Genomic DNA, 22,129 nt, shown 5'->3' with positions numbered 1-22,129 from the left:
GCTATTCACAGATGAAAGCAGGTTCACACTTAGCACGTGACAGAGTCTGCTGTGGAGAACATTCTGCTGCCTGCAACATCCTCCAGCATGATCGGTTTGGCGGTGGGTCAGTCATGGTGTGGGGTGGCATTTCTTTGGGGGGCCGCACAGCCCTCCATGTGCTCGCCAGAGGTAGCCTGACTGCCATTAGGTACCGAGATGAGATCCTCAGACCCCTTGTGAGACCATATGCTGGTGCGGTTGGCCCTGGGTTCCTCCTAATGCAAGACAATGCTAGACCTCATGTGGCTGGAGTGTGTCAGCAGTTCCTGCAAGAGGAAGGCATTGATGCTATGGACTGGCCCGCCTGTTCCCCAGACCTGAATCCAATGGAGCACATCTGGGACATCATGTCTCGCTCCATCCACCAACAGACTGTCCAGGAGTTGGCGGATGCTTTAGTCCAGGTCTGGAAGGAGATCCCTCAGGAGACCATCCGCCACCTCATCAGGAGCATGCCCAGGCGTTGTAGGGAGGTCATACAGGCACATGGAGGCCACACACACTACTGACCCTCATTTTGACTTTTAAGGACATTACATCAAAGTTGGATCAGCCTGTAGTGTGGTTTTCCACTTTGATTTTGAGTGTGACTCCAAATCCAAACCATGGGTTGATAAATTTGATTTCCATTGATCAGTTGTGATTTTGTTGTCAGCACATTCAACTATGTAAAGAAAAAGGTATTTAATAAGAATATTTCATTCATTCAGATCTAGGATGTGTTCTTTTAGTGTTCCCTTTATTTTTTTGAGCAGTGTACATTTGCAAACATATTTTCACTTTGTTCTTATGGCATATTGTGTGTAGATTGATGAGGGGGGGAAATCATTTAATATATTTTAGAATAAGGCTGTGATGTAACAAAATGTGGAAAACATCAAGGGGTCTGAATACTAAACCGAATGCACTGTATTTCGCATAGTTATTATCATACAACCCAACCTAATTACAGTCAATCTGAAATAGTGGCTTTATAATTTGGCATCATAATTGTTACCGATATCTTTATTAGAGTAAATGATAAATAAACTTCAAAAATGTCACTTATAAATACATTTTAAAAGTGTATGACAGTGATCAGAGACATCAATAAGCATGTTACAAAAGACAGATCACACTTTTTTATCACTGTGCCCAAACACTGAGGGTCCAGGTAATATTGCAGTTCTTTTATTAGTGTTGTCACTGTGCAGACTCAGCCCTCTTCACTGGCGCGGTACAATCTTTTTGTTGAAGACCTAAGGGAGTGATGTGTAAACAAAGGTTACTTCAGTAGCCTCTTTTGAGGTAGTATTTTAAAGATAAAGGAACAAGAGTGGCATACATGTATCTGCAAGTGTTAGACGGCTCAGCTCTTTGTCCAGTTCCTCATCTGTGATATTGAAGAGGCTTTGAGGGACTAAGGGCAAACCACACAGCAGATCATCACAAAGGGAACCAGATTCCCTGACAGGTGAAAGAGGGTGTGACGGTACTTCAGGAAGTGTGGAAGGCCTATCCAGAGTAGAGTTCTCCAATAAAGATCTCAGCTCATCCTCCAGCTCGTCTGTGTCGGCATCCGCTAAACAAATATCAATAGGATAATTGATCATTTCTCAGACCCTCTGGATATTGGAAATGTAATTATGAAATTGTCTAAGTTAGGCACTACAACCAAGTAGATATATAATATGTGATAGGACATACTTGAGTTGAGCGCTCCACCAGCCAGAGTTTGGTTCATTTCATCCTGAGTGTCACACAACTGTAATACCAAACAGCAAGAAAATACATTTAGATTGATGTGGAGAAAGTACCAAATTGTCATACTTGAGTGCAAGTAAAAGATACCTTAAAAGAAAATGACTCAGTAAGTCACCCAAAAAAATACAAATACTACTAAATGTATTTGGTTTTAAAAATACTTAAGTATCAAAAGTAAAAAATTATTTTAAATGATTTTTATTAAGCAAACCAGACGGCACCATTCTTGTTTTTATGGATAGCCAGGGGCACGCTCCAACACTCAGACATAATTTACCAATGAAGCATGTGGTTAGTGAGTCAGCCAGATTTGAGGCAGTAGGCATGACCAGGGGAAATGTATGGAGTAGTGAAGTAAGTTGTAGAAAATATAAATAGTGAAGTACAGATACCCCAAAACGACCTAAGTAGTACTTTAAAGCATTTTTACACCACTGTCAATAACAGCAACTAAATGCAGTCCCAGTGAAGAAGAGTCTGACCTCTTGGATTTGATCCACAAGGCTCTCAGCTCCTTCTACAGTCCCATCCTTCAGAGAGAGTCGCAGGGCTGACACTCCAGCCTGATATGCCTGTATCACCTATAGAGGCAAGCAGAAAGAGGCATAGAGAACAGAATACCTTAGTTACTGCATGTAGAACTAAGAAGAGTGATGACAACAGCCACAAATTACTCACATTGCAAATTTTAGGTTAACTTTAGTGCTTACTCTGTTTTGGCTAGATTTTTGTTGTTGTTGCATACTCACCAGTTTGTCTGTCTCTGAGTTTGCTATCCTGTCCAAGATTCCCTTCACATTCTCCAGCTGGGCATTTAAGCCGTCTGCTTTCCTCTCAACTCTCTTTCGGCTTCTCAAATACCTCAGGGCCTTGGGGAGAAAAATTAGAGGTTTCCCAGACTGCATTTTTTTTTTAAACATTTTATTTCACCTTTAATTAACCAGGTAGGCAAGTTGAGAACAAGTTCTCATTTACAATTGCGACCTGGCCAAGATAAAGCAAAGCAGTTTGACACATACAACAACACAGAGTTACACATGGAGTAAAACGAACATACAGTCAATAATACAGTAGAAAAATAAGTCTATATACAATGTGAGCAAATGAGGTGAGATAAGGGAGGTAAAGGCAAAGAAAGGCCATGGTGGCGAAGTAAATACAATATAGCTAGTAAAATACTGGAATGGTTGATTTGCAGTGGAAGAATGTGCAAAGTAGAGATAGAAATAATGGGGTGCAAAGGAGCAAAATAAATAAATAAATTAATACAGTAGGGAAAGAGGTAGTTGTTTGGCCTAAATTATAGATGGGCTATGTACAGTAATCTGTGAGCTGCTCTGATAGCTGGTGCTTAAAGATAGTGAGGGAGATAAGTGTTTCCAGTTTCAGAGATTTTTGTAGTTTGTTTCAGTCATTGGCAGCAGAGAACTGGAAGGAGAGGCAGCCAAAGGAAGAATTGGTTTTGGGGGTGACCAGAGAGATATACCTGCTGGAGCGCGTGCTACAGGTTGGTGCTGCTATGGTGACCAGTGAGCTGAGATAAGGGGGGACTTTACCCTAGCAGGGTCTTGTAGATGACCTGGAGCCAGTGGGTTTGGCGACGAGTATGAAGCGAGGGCCAGCCAACGAGAGCGTACAGGTCGCAGTGGTGGGTAGTATATGGGGCTTTGGTGACAAAACGGATGGCACTGTGATAGACTGCATCCAATTTATTGAGTAGGGTATTGGAGGCTATTTTGTAAATGACATCGCCAAAGTTGAGTTGCTGCGAAATAGGAAGCTGATTCTAGATTTAACTTTGGATTAGAGATGTTTGATGTGAGTCTGGAAGGAGAGTTTACAGTCTAACCAGACACCTAGGTATTTGTAGTTGTCCACAAATTCTAAGTCAGAGACATCCAGAGTAGTGATGTTGGACAGGCGGGCAAGGTGCAGGCAGCGATCGGTTGAAGAGCATGCATTTAGTTTTACTTGTATTTAAGAGCAATTGGAGGCCACGGAAGGAGAGTTGTATGGCATTGAAGCTCACCTGGAGGGTTGTTAACAGTGTCCAAAGAAGGGCCAGAAATATACAGAATGGTGTCATCTGCGTAGAGGTGGATCAGAGACTCACCAGCTGCAAGAGCGACATCATTGATGTATACAGAGAAGAGAGTCGGTCCAAGAATTGAACCTTGTGGCACCCCCATAGAGACTGCCAGAGGCCCGGACAACAGACCCTCCAATTTGGCACACGGAACTTTATCAGAGAAGTAGTTGGTGAACCAGGCGAGGCAATCATTTGAGAAACCAAGGCTGTCGAGTCTGCTGATGAGGATGTTGTGATTGACAGTCGAAAGCCTTGGCCAGGTCAATGAATACGGCTGCACAGTATTGTTTCTTATCAATGGCGGTTAAGATATCGTTTAGGACCTTGAGCGTGGCTGAGGTGCACCCATGACCAGCTCTGAAACCAGATTTCATTTCGGAGAAGGTATGGTGGGATTCGAAAAGGTTGGTAATCTGTTTGTTGACTTGGCTTTCGAAGACCTTAGAAAGGCAGGTTAGGATAGATATAGGTCTGTAGCAATTTGGGTCAAGAGTGTCCCCCCTTTGAAGAGGGGGATGACCGCAGCTGCTTTACAATCTTTGGGAATCTCAGACGACACAAAAGAGAGGTTGAACAGGCTAGTAATAGGGGTGACAACAATTTCGGCAGATCATTTTTAGAAAGAAAGGGTCCAGATTGTCTAGCCCGGCTGATTTGTAGGGGTCCAGATTTTGCAGCTCTTTCAGAACATCAGCTGACTGGATTTGGGAGGAGAACTGGGGAAGGCTTGGGCGAGTTGCTGTGGGGGGTGCAGTGCTGTTGACCGGGGTAGGGGTAGCCAGGTGGAAAGCCTGGCCAGCCGTAGAAAAATGCTTATTGAAATTCTCAATTATAGTGGATTTATCAGTGGTGACAGTGTTTCCTATCTTCAGTGCAGTGGGCAGCTGGGAGGAGGTGTTGTTATTCTCCATGGACTTTACAGTGTCCCAGAACTGTTTTGAGTTTGTGTTGCAGGAAGCACATTTCTGCTTGAAAAAGATAGCCATGGCTTTTCTAACTGCCTGTGTATATTGGTTTCTAGCTTCCCTGAAAAGTTGCATATCACGGGGGCGGTTCCATGCTAATGCAGAACGCCATAGGATGTTTTTGTGCTGGTTAAGGGCAGTCAGGTCTGGAGAGAACCAAGGGCTAGATCTGTTCCTGGTTCTAAATTTCTTGAATGGGGCATGCTTATTTAAGATGGTGAGGAAGGCATTTAAAAAAAATAACCAGGCATCCTCTACTGACGGGATGAGATCAATATCCTTCCAGGATACCCCGGCCAGGTCGATTAGAAAGGCCTGCTCGCTGAAGTGTTTCAGGGAGCGTTTGACAGTGATGAGTGGAGGTCGTTTGACCGCTGACCCATTACGGATGCAGGCAATGATGCAGTGATCGCTGAGATCTTGGTTGAAAACAGCAGAGGTGTATTTACAGGGCAAGTTGGTTAGGATGATATCTATGGGGGTGCCCGTGTTTACGGCTTTGGGGTGGTACCTGGTAGGTTCATTGATCATTTGTGTGAGATCGAGGGCATCAAGCTTAGATTGTAGGATGGCTGGGGTGTTAAGCATGTTCCAGTTTAGGTCGCCTAGCAGCACGAGCTCTGAAGATAGATGGGGGATATCAGTTCACATATGGTGTCCAGAGCACAGCTGGGGGCAGAGGGTGGTATATAGCAGGCGGCAAAGGTGAGAGGCTTGTTTTTAGAGAGTTTTGGTTTGCGTTTGAGTTTGGTGCAGGACAAAAAGTCAACACAGGATCAGAGGATTGTAAATCTACCTGAGATTTCTTCCCTTCGCGTAGCAACACCCTAGCTTCTTCTTTGCACCTACAAAAAGACAATACAGCACAAGCAGAAATCACCAAAAAAAATGTAAGACTGAAGATTAGAGACTGCACAAGACAACGCTAAGTGATGTGTCAGGGACGCACTTCTCTGCCTCTAGACCCAATGCCTCCACCCGCACTTCAAGCAGTCTCTCACTGCGCTGTAGCTGATAGATGCCTAGGTCCACATCACTGACTGAAGATACACGGTCCTGTCCCGGCTGAGAAAACTTAACAATCTGTGAAAATAAACAAAACATTGGCTCAATGCAACACATTGATACAGTGACATTATCCTCATAACAATGTGCGTGAAATCTCATGGATAATGGTCTAAGTTACTGCAGCCTACAATGTAGTCTCATAATATGCTCACTTCAATTAAGCATTCTCATATCCTCACCTTCTCGCCTTCATGCAGTGATACTGTGACCTGCTTCTCCCTCTGCAGCTGTAGCAGAGCCATACACAGGGTACTCTCATCAATACAGATATGGGACGACAGTGTCTGGAGCTCCTGGAAGGACAGGAGAGAGCAGTTGGCCACTGGGGAACTCCAGTAGACACCAAGCAATTCTGCTGCCTTTTCCTGAAGGAAACATACAGAAAATAAAAGGTCAGTGTTAAATGGATAAACCTGCTAGCCCCATGGTCATGTTTTGAATTAATTAAATATACACACCTTTACCAGTTCAATGACAACAAACGACTCCTCCAAAGTAACCCCACTGCTACCCAGAAGAGTTGAAAATGTCCATTTTAAAGGCTTCACCAGCAACAGGCCAAAACCCCAAGACACCCACCCACAGTCCACATTTGCTGCAAACTCTGACTCTCTTTGTATCTTGCCGCACCTGCCAGGAATACAGACAAGTACAGTAAGGTAAGGATAGTGAGACTAGGTAGGTTATATTTTTCTCACATTTTAGCAGATGGCATTGATATTGATGATATTTTACCTAGCCATGCACCGAATGACAGTACCCAAACCCAAAGGTACAAATCCTTTTCTCTGAAAAATCTTGTTCAACTCTTGCAAATTAAAACAGACGGTTCCGCGACTTCGGCAGATTTTAAGAATGAGTGATGTCCAGAAATCAATTTTACTGTCCCAATCTTTTGTGTTGACATCTCGGTTTTCTTTGAAGTCGGAGAATAGGAAATTCATCCGTTCATCGTCCTCCCACTCAGGTGGCAACGTTACTTCAGTAGACATTTCTTCCCCAAGATTTGATGGAACCATTTCTGTAGAACAAAAGACAGAGAGATTGTGTGGAATGCATAGCTAGCTAGCAGGCAGAATAACAACAACGTCATCAGCTAACCAAGGCTATCAAGCTGAGCTCCGTAGTAAATTCAATCTCAGACATGTCCAATTACACTAGAGTAGTCTATGATATATTTTCACCATGATGAGCAAACAACTAACCAATGCCTGCTGTGTGCTCCACAACATGTTGTTTTGAAGTTAGCTTGTTGCTAGCAGCTAACTTCCTCAAACGTCAGATTTGAGCTTTTTCTGCGCATGTTCAAGATGGTCGGGATAACAAGGTTCACAGTAAGCAGCGAGGGTTTTGTCTAGAAATTAGACAGTTTATGTCAAAATATACTTTGCGTAGCAGCCTGCTACTAGCAGGTTAGTTGAAGTAACGTAGCAGGTTAAGAGAAGTGTGTTAGGGTTAGATAAAATCCCCCCAAAATGTTGTCATCAATTTAACATAAACGGTATCCGGTCTAGACATGACCGGGTCAGAGCGGAGACGCTGGTCAAATTCTGAATACTGGATTGGCCATCTGGCAATGGCTGGACCATTTAAAAAAAATGGTGGTGGGGCTGGACACACACAAAAATATGTATTTTATATATAATAGTTTTTGCCAGTCTGGGGGGGATGTGTGAAGGCAAAGCTTTTGACCAGCATGGTGCAGCAGCTGCTGTTTCTATGTTGTGCTTTTTCTCAGAGTTGTAAAAGCAAGCAGATCAGAAACTGGCTGCTCTTAATTTGACTGATGTAGCCGGGAAGGTAACTGCTTTTTGACTTAACAGAAGAAAAACAAATGTATCCCCAGTGCTGGTAGTGCAACTGACATGTTTGACTTAACAGAAGAAGGGAGAGAAAAATATTCCTAGTGCTGAGTTAGTAGTGTAACTGACATGTAATGTTAGCTAATGTTTCATCCCCTCCACTGAAGTTATGTCTGAAGAGAATTAACTAGCTAACTAGTAGCTACCACAGCCATTTCAGCTCTAGTCTCTAACAGCTGCTGTGTGTTAGGAAATGTTTTGTAGCCTTTTTGTCCTGTTTCAACAGAAGTAAATTAATTGGCTAGTGTTCGCCAGTTGATTTACCATTAGAGCTAGCCAAAAGTTGGCTAACGTTAGCTAGCTAGCCCACTAACTTTAGGTATTATTTTTGTCTCAATCACACTAGATCTGAATTAAACGATGAAACCAAGCGGCCAAACGATTGAAGACCGATATTCTGACGTTTTTTGACAGCGCAATGTGAGTTTTTATTATAGTTAGTAGGTATAGCAATGTAACGTTATTGATCTGTCAGTTTCCCTAGCTTACTCTCAACCTTTCACACTGACACGGTTTCAACAGCTCAACAGACTACACTGTCATGGTGCACAGTTAGTACACAACATAATATTGATGATGATGAATGGATTTTTTAAATTTAACCTTTTATTTAACTAGGCAAGTCCGTTAAGAACAAATGTTTATTTTACAATGACTGCCAAACCCCAGCCAAACCCTCCCCTAACCCGGGACGACACTGGGCCAATTGTGCGCTACCCTATGGGACACCCGATCACGGCTGGTTGTGATACAGCCCGGGATAGAACCAGGGTCTGTAGTGAAGCCTCTAGTACTGAGCTGCAGGGCCTTAGACATATGCGCCACTCGGGAACAAAGGTATGTTAGAATGCCCAGTCATGTTCATATAATCTCAGACAAATTACTGCAGTTTAAGACTTAAGACCATCCATAGAACATCCAATATACCAGTGAAACTGAATATCATGCTCATAAATGTAATTCCTCTGCTGGAAGTGTAAAACACAAAAGGGGACATATTTGCATATGCTATGATCTTGTGAAGACTGGCCTAATTCTGGCAAAGAGTATGTTCTTTTATCTCAGCATGTCTACAGATTCTTCCTTCTCCCTGTTTTTGTTTGCTTGGAAACATTGATACTGGAGACTGTTATCAGAAGAAACTGTGTAGCCTAGCATTTACAGAAATGCATTGCTATTAATTGGAATGTTGGTTATCCTCCCTCAATGTCCCAATGGAAATGTCAAGTTATGTATCACTAAATTTGATTTATTACAAGATTATACTGTGCAACTTTCATAAGGTCTGGGTGCCTCATGGAATAGTCTACTGTATGACAAAAGGGGTCTGTATAGAAAACATTACTTTTTTTCATGGAAAACGAGCGGTGGTGATTTTAGCATGTAAATCTTGGTGGGGCAAACTCCAAAACATATTTTGTTATGCATGTCAGCAAAGCCACTACACAACACTAAACTATACATTAGTAGGGAAAGAGAAAGGGGGATATTGCACTATAATGGTGACAAACGGTGCCCACAAACTGTTAGGGCCTACATAAAGCTGTCCCAACAGCAGAGTTTTTTTTTTCAGCACCATGGAGTGAATCCTTAGCCAGGTGTAGCGGTGGTATCTGTGGAGCCTTGCCTGGTAGCGAAACAGTTAATTCAGCTTAATTTACTGCCTTTAAAAAAAAACATAGCTGATATGGATGACTTGCTTAAACAAATGTGGTTTCTACTGACAATAACAATTTTGATTAAGACATTAATGAGCGAGCTAGGACAGACGTAGTCAATAACTATTTGTTCAGCACTTTTGAAATTTCTCTAAAACAGGCTATAGGCTACATGTGCACCACCAAGTCAAAACAGTAGGCTAAGTTAAGAGGGGGAAAGGGACCAAATTATTAGGGTGATGCACATGGGCTACTAAAAGCTTACTACACAACATACACTCAGTATTACTTTCTTAACCACAGTATACATATTTCCCTGGCATTTTACATCATTATGCAGTAGCATACAATACATTTTTAGACTCCCCTTGTTGTGCTGTGCTCACTTGAACAGAAAAGTGGCGCAACAGTCCTTTTGTGGGCAAACTTTGTCATCAAACTTTGTCATCAAAGTCTGCCATTCTCTGTATTTATGGTGCTTTCAAGACAACTGGGAACTCTGGGAAAAAGCAAGGTCAAATCATGACGTTTAGTGATCTTCAGAACGGAGCTCTAGAAAGAGGCCAGACTTCCTCAACATGGAATTCCAAGTTGGATGACCGTTCAAAGCTTATTTTCCCAGTCGGAGCTCTTTTAATTCAGAGTTCAGTTGACAGCACAGCCAATATATTCAACCTTTTCTGGCCCATGGTGTTGTATGTGAATGTTTATCCTTTTAATCTTGGAAAAGAGACCCTTAAACCCAGATTTGGACCATACACCTACTCCACTCAATAGCAGGCTAGTGATTGCTTTGCAACACTTGCAGTTAGCCACTGATTCCTTACAAACCACACATTGTTGAATTTGCAATTTCCAACTTGTTGTGTAATGTTTTATGTTCAATGGCCGATGAACACCGATACACTTTATCTATAATTTCTCTTCATATGACAAGGATTGAAAATGATTTGCTTGTTGTCTTGATTCATGATGATAACTGCTTGTCTAGCTTGCTAGCTAAGATTTTGAAAGTATGATGTTGACATGATCAGTCCAATCAAAGCTATGGTAGATATAAATGGGATTTGACATATTTTATCTGTGGCCAATGACCTTGAGCCTTCTTGGATGGGAGCTTCTAATGTAAATCACACAAGGGGTTTGAATGTTTTAGCTCTCCCCATAGATTTTGCTGTGACTTAGTGTCCCCATGAGTGACAGAACACTGAGCCAATCACGGTGCAACTAGAGAACATTACCAACCCCTACGCTCCGTATTTTCTGCAGGCTGCCACAACACCACAGAAAGCACTGCGCTAGGCTGAAACACCTGCATTTTGGAGCTGCCTTACTCAAGAAGCAAAAAAGAGACCATGTTTGTATGAGGATATGAATTCAATGATATATATTTTTTTCAAACGAAAATGTGACATGTATTAATGCCAAATTGACATGCATTTAAAAAAAATGTTATATATATATACAGTGGGGCAAAAAAGTATTTAGTCAGCCACCAATTGTGTCATTTTCATCATAGGTACACTTCAACTATGACAGACAAAATGAGAAAGAAAATCACATTGTAGGATTTTTAATGAATTTATTTGCAAATTATGGTGGAAAATAAGTATTTGGTCACCTACAAACAAGCAAGATTTCTGGCAAAATTTGATTTCCATTAATAATTTGTGTGAATTTGTTGTCAGCACATTCAACTATGTAAAGAAAAAAGTATTTCATTTGAATATTGAATTCATTCAGATCTAGGATGTGTTATTTTAGTGTTCCCTTAATTTTTTTGAGCAGTGATATATATATATATATACACAGTGCCTTGCGAAAGTATTCGGCCCCCTTGAACTTTGCAACCTTTTGCCACATTTCAGGCTTCAAACATAAAGATATAAAACAGTATTTTTTTGTGAAGAATCAACAACAAGTGGGACACAATCATGAAGTGCAACGACATTTATTGGATATTTCGAACTTTTTTAACAAATCAAAAACTGAAAAATTGGGCGTGCAAAATTATTCAGCCCCCTTAAGTTAATACTTTGTAGCGCCACCTTTTGCTGCGATTACAGCTGTAAGTCGCTTGGGGTATGTCTCTATCAGTTTTGCACATCGAGAGACTGAATTTTTTTCCCATTCCTCCTTGCAAAACAGCTCGAGCTCAGTGAGGTTGGATGGAGAGCATTTGTGAACAGCAGTTTTCAGTTCTTTCCACATCTTCTCGATTGGATTCAGGTCTGGACTTTGACTTGGCCATTCTAACACCTGGATATGTTTATTTTTGAACCATTCCATTGTAGATTTTGCTTTATGTTTTGGATCATTGTCTTGTTGGAAGACAAATCTCCGTCCCAGTCTCAGGTCTTTTGCAGACTCCATCAGGTTTTCTTCCAGAATGGTCTTGTATTTGGCTCCATCCATCTTCCCATCAATTTTAACCATCTTCCCTGTCCCTGCTGAAGAAAAGCAGGCCCAAACCATGATGCTGCCACCACCATGTTAGACAGTGGGGATGGTGTGTGTTCAGGGTGATGAGCTGTTGCTTTTATGCCAAACATAACGTTTTGCATTGTTGCCAAAAAGTTACATTTTGGTTTCATCTGACCAGAGCACCTTCTTCCACATGTTTGGTGTGTCTCCCAGGTGGCTTGTGGCAAACTTTAAATGAAACTTTTTATGGATATCTTTAAGAAATGGCTTTCTTCTTGCCACTCTTCCATAAAGGCCAGATTTGTGCAATATACGACTGATTGTTGTCCTATGGACAGAGTCTCCCACCTCAGCTGTAGATTTCTGCAGTTCATCCAGAGTGATCATTGGCCTCTTGGCTGCATCTCTGATCAGTCTTCTCCTTGTATGAGCTGAAAGTTTAGAGGGACGGCCAGGTCTTGGTAGATTTGCAGTGGTCTGATACTCCTTCCATTTCAATATTATCGCTTGCACAGTGCTCCTTGGGATGTTTAAAGCTTGGGAAATCTTTTTGTATCCAAATCCGGCTTTAAACTTCTTCACAACAGTATCTCGGACCTGCCTGGTGTGTTCCTTGTTCTTCATGATGCTCTCTGCGCTTTTAACGGACCTCTGAGACTATCACAGTGCAGGTGCATTTATACGGAGACTTGATTACACACAGGTGGATTGTATTTATCATCATTAGTGATTTAGGTCAACATTGGATCATTCAGAGATCCTCACTGAACTTCTGGAGAGAGTTTGCTGCACTGAAAGTAAAGGGGCTGAATAATTTTGCACGCCCAATTTTTCAGTTTTTGATTTGTTAAAAAAGTTTGAAATATCCAATAAATGTCGTTCCACTTCATGATTGTGTCCCACTTGTTGTTGATTCTTCACAAACAAATACAGTTTTATATCTTTATGTTTGAAGCCTGAAATGTGGCAAAAGGTCGCAAAGTTCAAGGGGGCCGAATACTTTCGCAAGGCACTGTATATATATATATATATATATATATATACACACACACACACAGTGCATTCAGAAAGTATTCAGACCCATTCACTTTTTCCATATTTTGTTACGTTACAGCCATACATATTCTAAAATGGATTAAATCATTTACCCCCCCTCATCTACATACAAAACCCCATATTGACAAAGCAAAATCACATTTCTAGAAATTTTTGCAAATGTTATGAAATATTACATTTACATAAGTATTTCGATCTTTTACTCAGTACTTTGTTGAAGCACCTTTGACAGCGATTATAACCTCAAGTCTTCTTGGGCATGACGCTACAAGCTTGGCACACCTGTATGTGGGGAGTTTCTCCCATTCTTCTCTGTAGATCCACCCATGGGGAGCGTCGCTGCACAGCTATTTTCAGGTCTCTCCAGAGATGTTAGATCGGGTTCAAGTCCAGGCTCTGGCTGGGCCACTCAAGGACATTTTGGCAAACTCAAAGCAGGCTGTCATGTGCCTTTTACTGAGAAGTGGCTTCCGTCTGGTCGCTCAACCATAACAGCCTGATTGGTGGAGTGCTGCAGAGAAGGTTGTCCTTCTGGAAGGTTCTCCCATCTCCACAGAGGAACTCTGGAGCTCTATCAGAGTGACCTTCAGGTTCTTGGTCACCTCCCTGACCAAGGCCCTTCTTCCCCAATTGCTCAGTTTGGCCAGTTCTAGGAAGAGTCTTAGTGGTTCCAAACTTCTTCCATTTAAGAATGATGGCCACTGTGTTCTTGGGGACACAATCCTGTCTCGGAGCTCTACAGACAATTCCTTTGACCCCATAGCTTGGTTTTTGTTATGACTGTCAACTGTGGGACCTTATATAGCAAGTGTGTGCCTTTCCAAGTAATTTCCAATCAATTGAATTTACCACAGGTGGACTCATATCAAGTTGTAGAAACATCTCAATTTCAAGTCTCATAGCAAAGGGTCTGAATACTTATGTAAATAAGGTATTTCTATTTTTTTTGAAAAATGTCTTAACCTATATTCACTTGGTCATTATGTGGTATTGTGTGTAGATTGATGACGAAAACAATTAATTGTATTCATTTTAGTATAGGGCTGTAAAGTCAGAAAATGATGAAAAAGTCAAGGGGTCTAAATGCTTTCTGAATGCACAGGTGGGGCTCTGCCTGTATCAAGGCACAAGGCGAGACCCAGATGCAGACACAGGAGGCAGATGGCTGGAGTCTTGCAATGTTTATTAATCCAAAAGGGGTAGGCAAGAGACTGGTCATGTACAGGCGTCCTACCTGGGTGCATGCCTGGCTGACCGGGGTGTCAGCGGTGGAAATTGGTGAAGAGGGCCTGGTCCAAGATGTCTTTAGCAGGAACCCAGCACCTCTCCTCCGGGCCATAACCCTCCCAGTCAACCAGGTGCTAGAAACCCCTGCCCCGTGGTCGAACCCTCAGGAGGCATTTCACCATATATGCTGGATAGCCATCGATTACCCGTGGAGAGGGATGGGCTTGGAAACAGAAGTCAAAGGACAGTGAGACACGGGCTTAATTCTGGACACATGGAAAGTAGGGTGGGTACAGGGTAACACAAGATGGACTTCAGTGGAACTAAGGACTCAAGAGATGGGAAAAGGACCAATGAAATGGGGAGACCGCTTGCGGGAATCTGGATGACAGGCTGGCCGACGACCCAATAAGAGCGCAGAATGACTTCCAGAACTGAGACGAGAACTGAGGACCCCGATCGGAGACCATGTCTACTGGGAGTCCATGGAGACGGAAGACACACTGCACCATAAACTGGGCTGTCTCCTTGGCAGAGGGTAGTTTGGGGAGAGGGATGAAATGGGTGGCCTTGGAGAACAGATCGACTACCGTCAGAATGACAGTGTTGCCATCAGACGGCGGGAGCCCAGTGACAAAGTCCAGAGATCTGAGACCAGGGACGATGAGGGACCGGTAGTGGCTGAAGGAGGCCAGAAGGAGCTTGCCGTGGAGTCTTGTTCTGAGCACACACTGTGCATGACGAAGGCAGAGACGTCAGGAACCATTGTGGGCCACCAGAAACAATGTTGGAGGAAGGCTAGTGTACGACGGGACCCTGGATGACAGGTCAGCCTGGAGGAATGAGCCCATTCCAGGACCTGTGACCGGTTAGGGACAAACAGCCGGTTAGCCGGGCCCTTCAGGTCCAGGCTGGGAGCGTTGCACCTCGCGAACCAGGTTCTCAATACCACAATCCACATTGGCAGCAAGGCATGAGGTAGGGAGAATGGTTTCAGAGGTCGAGGGTGTGGCAGAGGAACTGTATAGGTGGGAGAGAGCGTCAGGCTTCACATTTTTTTGACCCTAGGCAGTAGGAAATGGTGAAGTTGAATCTGGTAAACAAGAGGGCCCACTAGGCCTGCCTGGACTTGAGTCGCTTGGCTGTACGGAGAAATTCCAAGTTTTTATGGTTGGTCCAGACCAAGAATGGCTGTTCTGCTCCTTCCAGACAGTGCCTCCACTCTTCCAACACCATCTTAACCGCCAGGAGTTCTCGGTTGCCTACATCGTAGTTCCTCTCTGCAGGATTGAGACGATGGGACAGGAAGGCACAGGAATGAAGCTTTTGGTCCTGGACAGATCGCTGGGACAGGATGGCCCCCACTCCAACATCCGAAGCATCAACTTCCACCACAAATTGATACGAGGGGTCCGGATGGATGCTGTTGTGAACCGATGCTTCAGGTCCACAAAGGCTTTGTCGACGTTGGACGTTGGTTGAGGCCAATCCACCACTGCTTTCACCTTTCCAGGATCCATCTGAACATTGTCCTCAGCAATGACATATCCCAGAAAGGTGATAGAAGAGCGGTGGAACTCACACTTCTTGGCTTTCACAAACAATTGCTTCTCCAGGAGGCGCTGATGGACCTGTCTGACATGAAGTACATGTACTTGGGCAGATTGGGAGAAAACAGGATGTCGTCAAGGTAAACGAACACAAAACAGTTTAGCATGCCCTGGAGCACAAATTTGAGGGAAATAAGTGACACCTGGAGGGGGTGATAGCCTGCCTCAGTGGACTAATCCATTGAGGAGGACGCAGGGATGCCACTGTCCAAGAATATAGGGATTGTGGCTCCGATGCACAAGGCACATGTCTCTCCAAAAATCTCCCACCATTTTGTTGGTATTCATTGTTTCATATCTTAATTGTTTGCTGTGTCTCAATTCCCCATTACATAGCCTACATTTACCATTCATTTCCATAATTTCTAATCTGCAATGTTTGCTTAGTTATGGTAATTTCTGCATTCAATATATTATTACTATTATTATTATTGTTATTACAGTCATTTACTGTTTGTTCTCATTGTCGGAGTGGACATGGCGCTGATAGAGATAGCGCCAACAGAGACGTTCTCCTCGCTTCGCGTTCTTAGGAAACTATGCAGTATTTTTTTTATGCATTATTTCTGACATTGCTACCACAGGAATTCTTCAGTCTTATTACATACAGCCGGGAAGAACTATTGGATATAAGAGCAACGTCAACTTACCAACATTACGACCAGGAATACGACTTTCCCAAAGCTGATCCTCTGTTTGGACCACGACCAAGGACAATGGATCGGATCCCAGTAGGCGACCCAAAACAACGACGCCGCAGAATGGGCAAACAGAGCGGTCTTCTGGTTAGGCTCCGTAGACGGGCTCATCGGTCACCGCTCCCGAGTATACTACTTACCAATGTCCAGTCTCTTGACAACAAGGTAGATGAAAATCGAGCAAGTGTTCGCCTTCCTGAGAGACATCAGAGAATGTAACATTCTCTGTTTCACTGAAACATGGCTCACTCCGGATATGTTATCAGAGTCGGTACAGCCACCCGGTTTGTTCACGCATCGCGCCCACAGAAACAAACATCTCTCTGGTAAGAAGAAGGGCAGGGGTGTATGCCTTATGATTAACGAGTAGTGGTGTGATCATAACAACATACAGGAACTCAAGTCCTTTTGTTCACCTGACCTAGAATTCCTTACAATCAAGTACCGATCGCATTATCTACCTCTTAGATTATAATCACAGCCGTGTATATCCCCCCTCCCAAGCAAACACCTCGAACGCCCTGAAAGAACTTCATTGGACTCTATGTAAACTGGAATCACGGATTCCGACGCTCTGAGGACACGGCTAGGGATGCCGTCTGAGCCGGCAGCCTTGCGATGGTTAACACTTTTAAATGTTATACTCACGTTGGCTGCAGTGAAGGAGAGCCCGCAGGTTTTGGTAGCGGGCCGTGTCGGTGGCACTGTATTGTCCTCAAAGCGAGGGAAGAAGTTGTTTAGTTTGTCTGGGAGCAAGACATCATGGTCTGCGACGGGGCTGGTTTTCTTTTTGTAGTATTCAGGTCAGTCTGGCTACAGTGAAACAAGTGATTTTAAGGAAATGTTTTTCTAATGTTCAAGACTTACGGAATTGGAAAGTTCTGCAGGAGAACTAGGCACCACCGTCGCCTAATTTGCTGCAGGTTTTCCTTTGAAAAGTAAAATCACACGATCGGATGGGGATCCCAAAAAACATATCCACTAGTGATGAGAATTTCATAATTTATACATACCCAAGTGAAATCACACTGTGCTTCCATTGCAATGTACAGAGCGTACTGTAAGTTAAGAAAGAGTAGGTTGTTAAGTTTGATAGTTATGATAACAATAATGATAAAAGTAAATAATAGAAAAAGTATGAACAATAACAATAGTGTGCTTTGCAGGCTGCAAGCACAGAAATAATAATAACTTTTCATGTGTTATAACAGAAAATAGGACTAATATACTATACTGAATAGCCAGCATCTTACCATCAAAACAAACACCCAACAGTTGTTTGAGAAACCTTGCTTTGGTAGGCCCTGTGGTGTAAACAAGGCACAATTTTTAATAAAATAATGACAATCAAATGGTACAGTTCAGTGGAACCATTTCTCACCAATGCACTCACATGCCAAAATGTTTTCCTTGGACACTGTTTCAAAGCAATGTGTATGCTTTCTTCGTAAATGTGTTTAGAATTTTTTCTTATTTAACTTCAGTTTGCAGTGTGGACAAGTTACAATGACTTTTCTTGACTTGCCATGAATGTTGGGACCAGGTGATTTCATTATGGTATATACTGTGTCGACTCGTAATGTGTGACTAAGGGAATGGCATCAATGATACACATTTAGAGCCAGCCAAACACAATGAGTCATACATTGAAGAAACACAGAAAATCAATAATCAAATCGATAACATATCTGTACATGTAAACCTAGGCTTACTGCTCAAGTAGGCAAATTTGTCCAAATAAGATTCCCTCATTGTGAGCAATTGGACAGCTCATGTGCAAATGGGTGCAAATTAACACTATGCTAACATCGGTGCGGTAGTTGGTCATATAAAAACATTTACTTCCATGGTTTCCTCACTTACTTCCATGGTTTATATTTTTATCCATGTAGGTCAGATTCGATTAAGATTTGCTTTCTTTGACGTTGATACCTTCAACGTTTACCTCAACTTGGGAGACCTTTAAGGAGACAGGAAGGGTTAAATGTGTTTGACTCCGCCCACATTGAGTCTGGCCCCAAACTGCACACTTCAGTCAGGGGCTTCTCAGGTCATTTGTACATGTAGGTAGGGGTGAAGTCACTATGCATATATAATAAACAGAAAGTAGTGTCGTGGAAATATTGGTTCAATAATACCTCTCAGATACCGGAGCCTGTGAATTCAAATAGACGAGTTGGTACATGGAGCAACTGCTGGACTCAGTCTCAGTCCACTCCTTTTATACAGTTTCATGCTTATACAAGTGTCATAGTCCCTCCACTTTATGCTAATTACCATATCCCCTCGGATTTACTCCACCATTGTTTCCAAATCTAAGTTCTTTCCTCTAGGCAGGGTTTCCTCTCCCCTCTTGTTTCTTGGATCAATTATATTGGTGGCTCGCCTATACATTATTTCCAGAAAATAATAAGTACAGATTACTATAGGCAATTATAAAATTGCTACATGCCATTAGCAGGCTATAATGTTACGACAGGCCATTATAGGATTAAGTACAGGTAACTATAGGCCATTACAGAATTATACAGTTGAAGTCTGAAGTTAACATACACCTTTGCCAAATACATTTAAACTCAGTTTTTCACGATTCCTGACATTTTAATCCTAGTAGAAATTCCATGTCTTAGGTCAGTTAGGATCACCACTTTATTTTAAGAATGTGAAATGTCAGAATAATAGCAGAGAGAAGGATTTATTTCAGCTTTTATTTATTTCACCACATTCCCAGTGGGTCAGAAGTTTACATACACTCAATTAGTATTTGGTAGCATTGCCTTTAAATTGTTTAACTTGGGTCAAACGTTTCGGGTAGCCTTCCACAATCTTCCCACAATATGTTGGGTGAATTTTGGCCCATTCCTCCTGAAAGAGCTGGTGTATCTGAGTCAGGTTTGTAGGCCTCCTTGCTCATACACTCTTTTTCAGTTCTGCTCACAAATTTGCTATAGGATTGAGGTCAGGGCTTTGTGATGGCCACTCCAATACCTTGACTTTGTTGTCCTTAAGCCATTTTGCCACAACTTTGGAAGACTGCTTGGGGTCATTGTCCATTTGGAAGATCCATTTGCGACCAAGCTTTAACTTCCTGACTGATGTCTTGAGATGTTGCTTAAACATATCCACATAATTTTCCATCCTCATGTTGCCATCTATTTTGTGAAGTGCACCAGTCCCTCCTGTAGCATTACTCTGGACCCTGATCTCTCTTTTGAAGAACATATCAAGACCATTTCAAGGACAGCTTTTTTCCATCTATGTAACATTGCAAAAATCAGAAACTTTCTGTCCAAAAATGATGCAGAAAAATGTATCCATGCTTTTGTCACTTCTAGGTTAGACTACTGCAATGCTCTACTTTCCGGCTACCCGGATAAAGCACTAAATAACCTTCAGTTAGTGCTAAATATGGCTGCTAGAATCCTGACTAGAACCAAAAAATTTGATCATATTACTCCAATGCTAGCCTCCCTACACTGGCTTCCTGTCAAGGCAAGGGCTGATTTCAAGGTTTTACTGCTAACCTACAAAGCATTACATGGGCTTGCTCCTACCTATCTCTCTGATTTGGTCCTGCCGTACATACCTACACGTACGCTACGGTCACAAGACGCAGGCCTCCTAATTGTCCCTAGAATTTCTAAGCAAACAGCTGGAGGCAGGGCTTTCTCCTATAGAGCTCCATTTTTATGGAATGGTCTGCCTACCCATGTAAGAGACGCAAACTCAGTCTCAACCTTTAAGTCTTTACTGAAGACTCATCCCTTCAGTGGGTCATATGATTGAGTGTAGTCTGGCCCAGGAGTGGGAAGGTGAACGGAAAGGCTCTGGAGCAACGAACCGCCCTTGCTGTCTCTGCCTGGCCGGTTCCCCTCTTTCCACTGAGATTCTCTGCCTCTAACCCTATTACAGGGGCTGAGTCACTGGCTTACTGGGGCTCTTTCATACCGTCCCTAGGAGGGGTGCGTCACTTGAGTGGGTTGAGTCACTGATGTGATCTATCTGTCTGGGTTGGCGACCCCCTTGGGTTGTGCCGTGGCGGAGATCTTTGTGGGCTATACTCGGCCTTGTCTCGGGATGGTAAGTTAGTGGTTGAAGATATCCCTCTAGTGGTGTGGGGGCTGTGCTTTGGCAAAGTGGGTGGCGTTATATCCTTCCTGTTTGGCCCTGTCCGGGGGTGTCCTCGGATGGGGCCACAGTGTCTCCTGACCCCTCCTGTCTCAGCCTCCAGTATTTATGCTGCAGTAGTTTATGTGTCGGAGGGCTAGGGTCAGTTTGTTATATCTGGAGTACTTCTCCTGTCCTATTCGGTGTCCTGTGTGAATTTAAGTGTGCTCTCTCTATTTCTCTCTTTCTTTCTCTCTCTCGTAGGACCTGAGCCCTAGGACCATGCCTCAGGACTACCTGACATGATGACTCCTTGCTGTCCCCAGTCCACCTGGCCGTGCTGCTGCTCCAGTTTCAACTGTTCTGCCTTATTATTATTTGACCATGCTGGTCATTTATGAACATTTGAACATCTTGGCCATGTTCTGTTATAATCTCCACCCGGCACAGCCAGAAGAGGACTGGCCACCCCACATAGCCTGGTTCCTCTCTAGGTTTCTTCCTAGGTTTTGGCCTTTCTAGGGAGTTTTTCCTAGCCACCGTGCTTCTACACCTGCATTGCTTGCTGTTTGGGGTTTTAGGCTGGGTTTCTGTACAGCACTTTGAGATATCAGCTGATGTACGAAGGGCTATATAAATTGATTTGATTTGATTTGTAGCAAAGCACCCCCACAACATGATGCTGCCACCCCCGTGCTTCACAGTTGGGATGGTATTCTTCGGCTTGCAAGCCTCCCCCTTTTCCTCCAGACATAACAATGGTCATTATGGCCAAACAGTTCTATTTTTGTTTCATCAGACCAGAGGACATTTCTTTAAAAAGTACGATCTTTGTCCCCGTGTGCAGTTGAAAACTGTAGTCTGGCTTTTTTATGGCAGTTTTGGAGCAGTGGCTTCTTCCTTGCTGAGCGGCCTTTCAGGTTATGCCCTTTTTGTTGGTGATGTGGAGACCAAGGAACTTTAAACTCTCGACCCTCTCCACTACAGCCCCATCGATGAGAATGGAGGCATGCTCAGCCCTCCTTTTCCTGTAGTCCACGATCAGCTCCTTTATCTTGCTGACGTTGAAGGAGAGATTGTTGTCCTGGCATCACACTGCCATGTCTCTGATCTCCTCCCTATAGGCTGTCTCATTGTTGTGTTGTCAGCAAACTTAATGATGGTGTTGGAGTCATGCTTGGCCACGCAGTCATGGGTAAACAAGGAGCACAGGAGCACCCCTGAGGGGCCCCCGTGTTGAGGATCAACGTGGCAGATGCGTTGTTGCCTACCTTTACCATCTGGGGGTGACCCTTCAGGAAGTCCAGGATCCAGTTGCAGAGGGATGTGTTTAGTCCTAGAGTCCTTAGCTTAGTGATGAGCGTTGTGGGCACTATGGTGTGGAACGCTGAGCTGTAGTCAATGAACAGCATTCTCACATAGATGTTCCCTTTGTCCAGGTGGGAAAGGGCAGTGTGGAGTGTGATTGCGTCATCTGTGGATCTGTTGGGGCAGTATGCCAATTGGAGTGAGTCTAGTGTTCCGATAATGTTGTTGTGTTATATAACTCAGTAAAATCCTTGGAATTGTTGCATTTATAT

General features: G+C 43.2%; 1 protein-coding gene and 1 long non-coding RNA gene across 3 annotated transcripts; one reads left to right on the top strand and one right to left on the bottom strand.

Annotated features, from left to right (window-relative positions):
* Window positions 1–1,028: 1,028 nt before the first annotated feature.
* LOC109879313 (charged multivesicular body protein 7) lies at window positions 1,029–7,389 on the bottom strand. Its single transcript, XM_020471492.2, has 11 exons — window positions 7,113–7,389; window positions 6,643–6,928; window positions 6,366–6,537; window positions 6,087–6,272; window positions 5,789–5,922; window positions 5,636–5,684; window positions 2,535–2,654; window positions 2,268–2,366; window positions 1,729–1,786; window positions 1,367–1,603; window positions 1,029–1,280 (listed from the first exon to the last, which is right to left on the bottom strand). The coding sequence occupies exons 2-11, from the start codon at window positions 6,924–6,926 to the stop codon at window positions 1,225–1,227; spliced, it is 1,395 nt and encodes a 464-aa protein (XP_020327081.1). The 5' UTR covers window positions 6,927–6,928; window positions 7,113–7,389; the 3' UTR covers window positions 1,029–1,224.
* LOC116370664 (uncharacterized) lies at window positions 7,205–20,861 on the top strand. 2 transcript variants are annotated; one of them, XR_004208791.1, is made up of 3 exons: window positions 7,205–7,241; window positions 8,116–8,189; window positions 20,814–20,861. It is a non-coding gene; the product is annotated as an uncharacterized LOC116370664 (long non-coding RNA). The 2 variants fall into 2 exon arrangements; XR_004208792.1 differs by lacking the exon at window positions 20,814–20,861 and adding an exon at window positions 10,697–10,735 and having other exon boundaries at window positions 7,211–7,241.
* Window positions 20,862–22,129: the final 1,268 nt, after the last annotated feature.

The sequence above is a fragment of the Oncorhynchus kisutch genome, linkage group LG3 (assembly GCF_002021735.2).
Source record: "Oncorhynchus kisutch isolate 150728-3 linkage group LG3, Okis_V2, whole genome shotgun sequence".
Lineage (NCBI taxonomy): Eukaryota > Metazoa > Chordata > Actinopteri > Salmoniformes > Salmonidae > Oncorhynchus > Oncorhynchus kisutch.
Note: the sequence above shows the minus strand (reverse complement) of the source record. Positions and strands in the feature narration are given on the sequence as shown.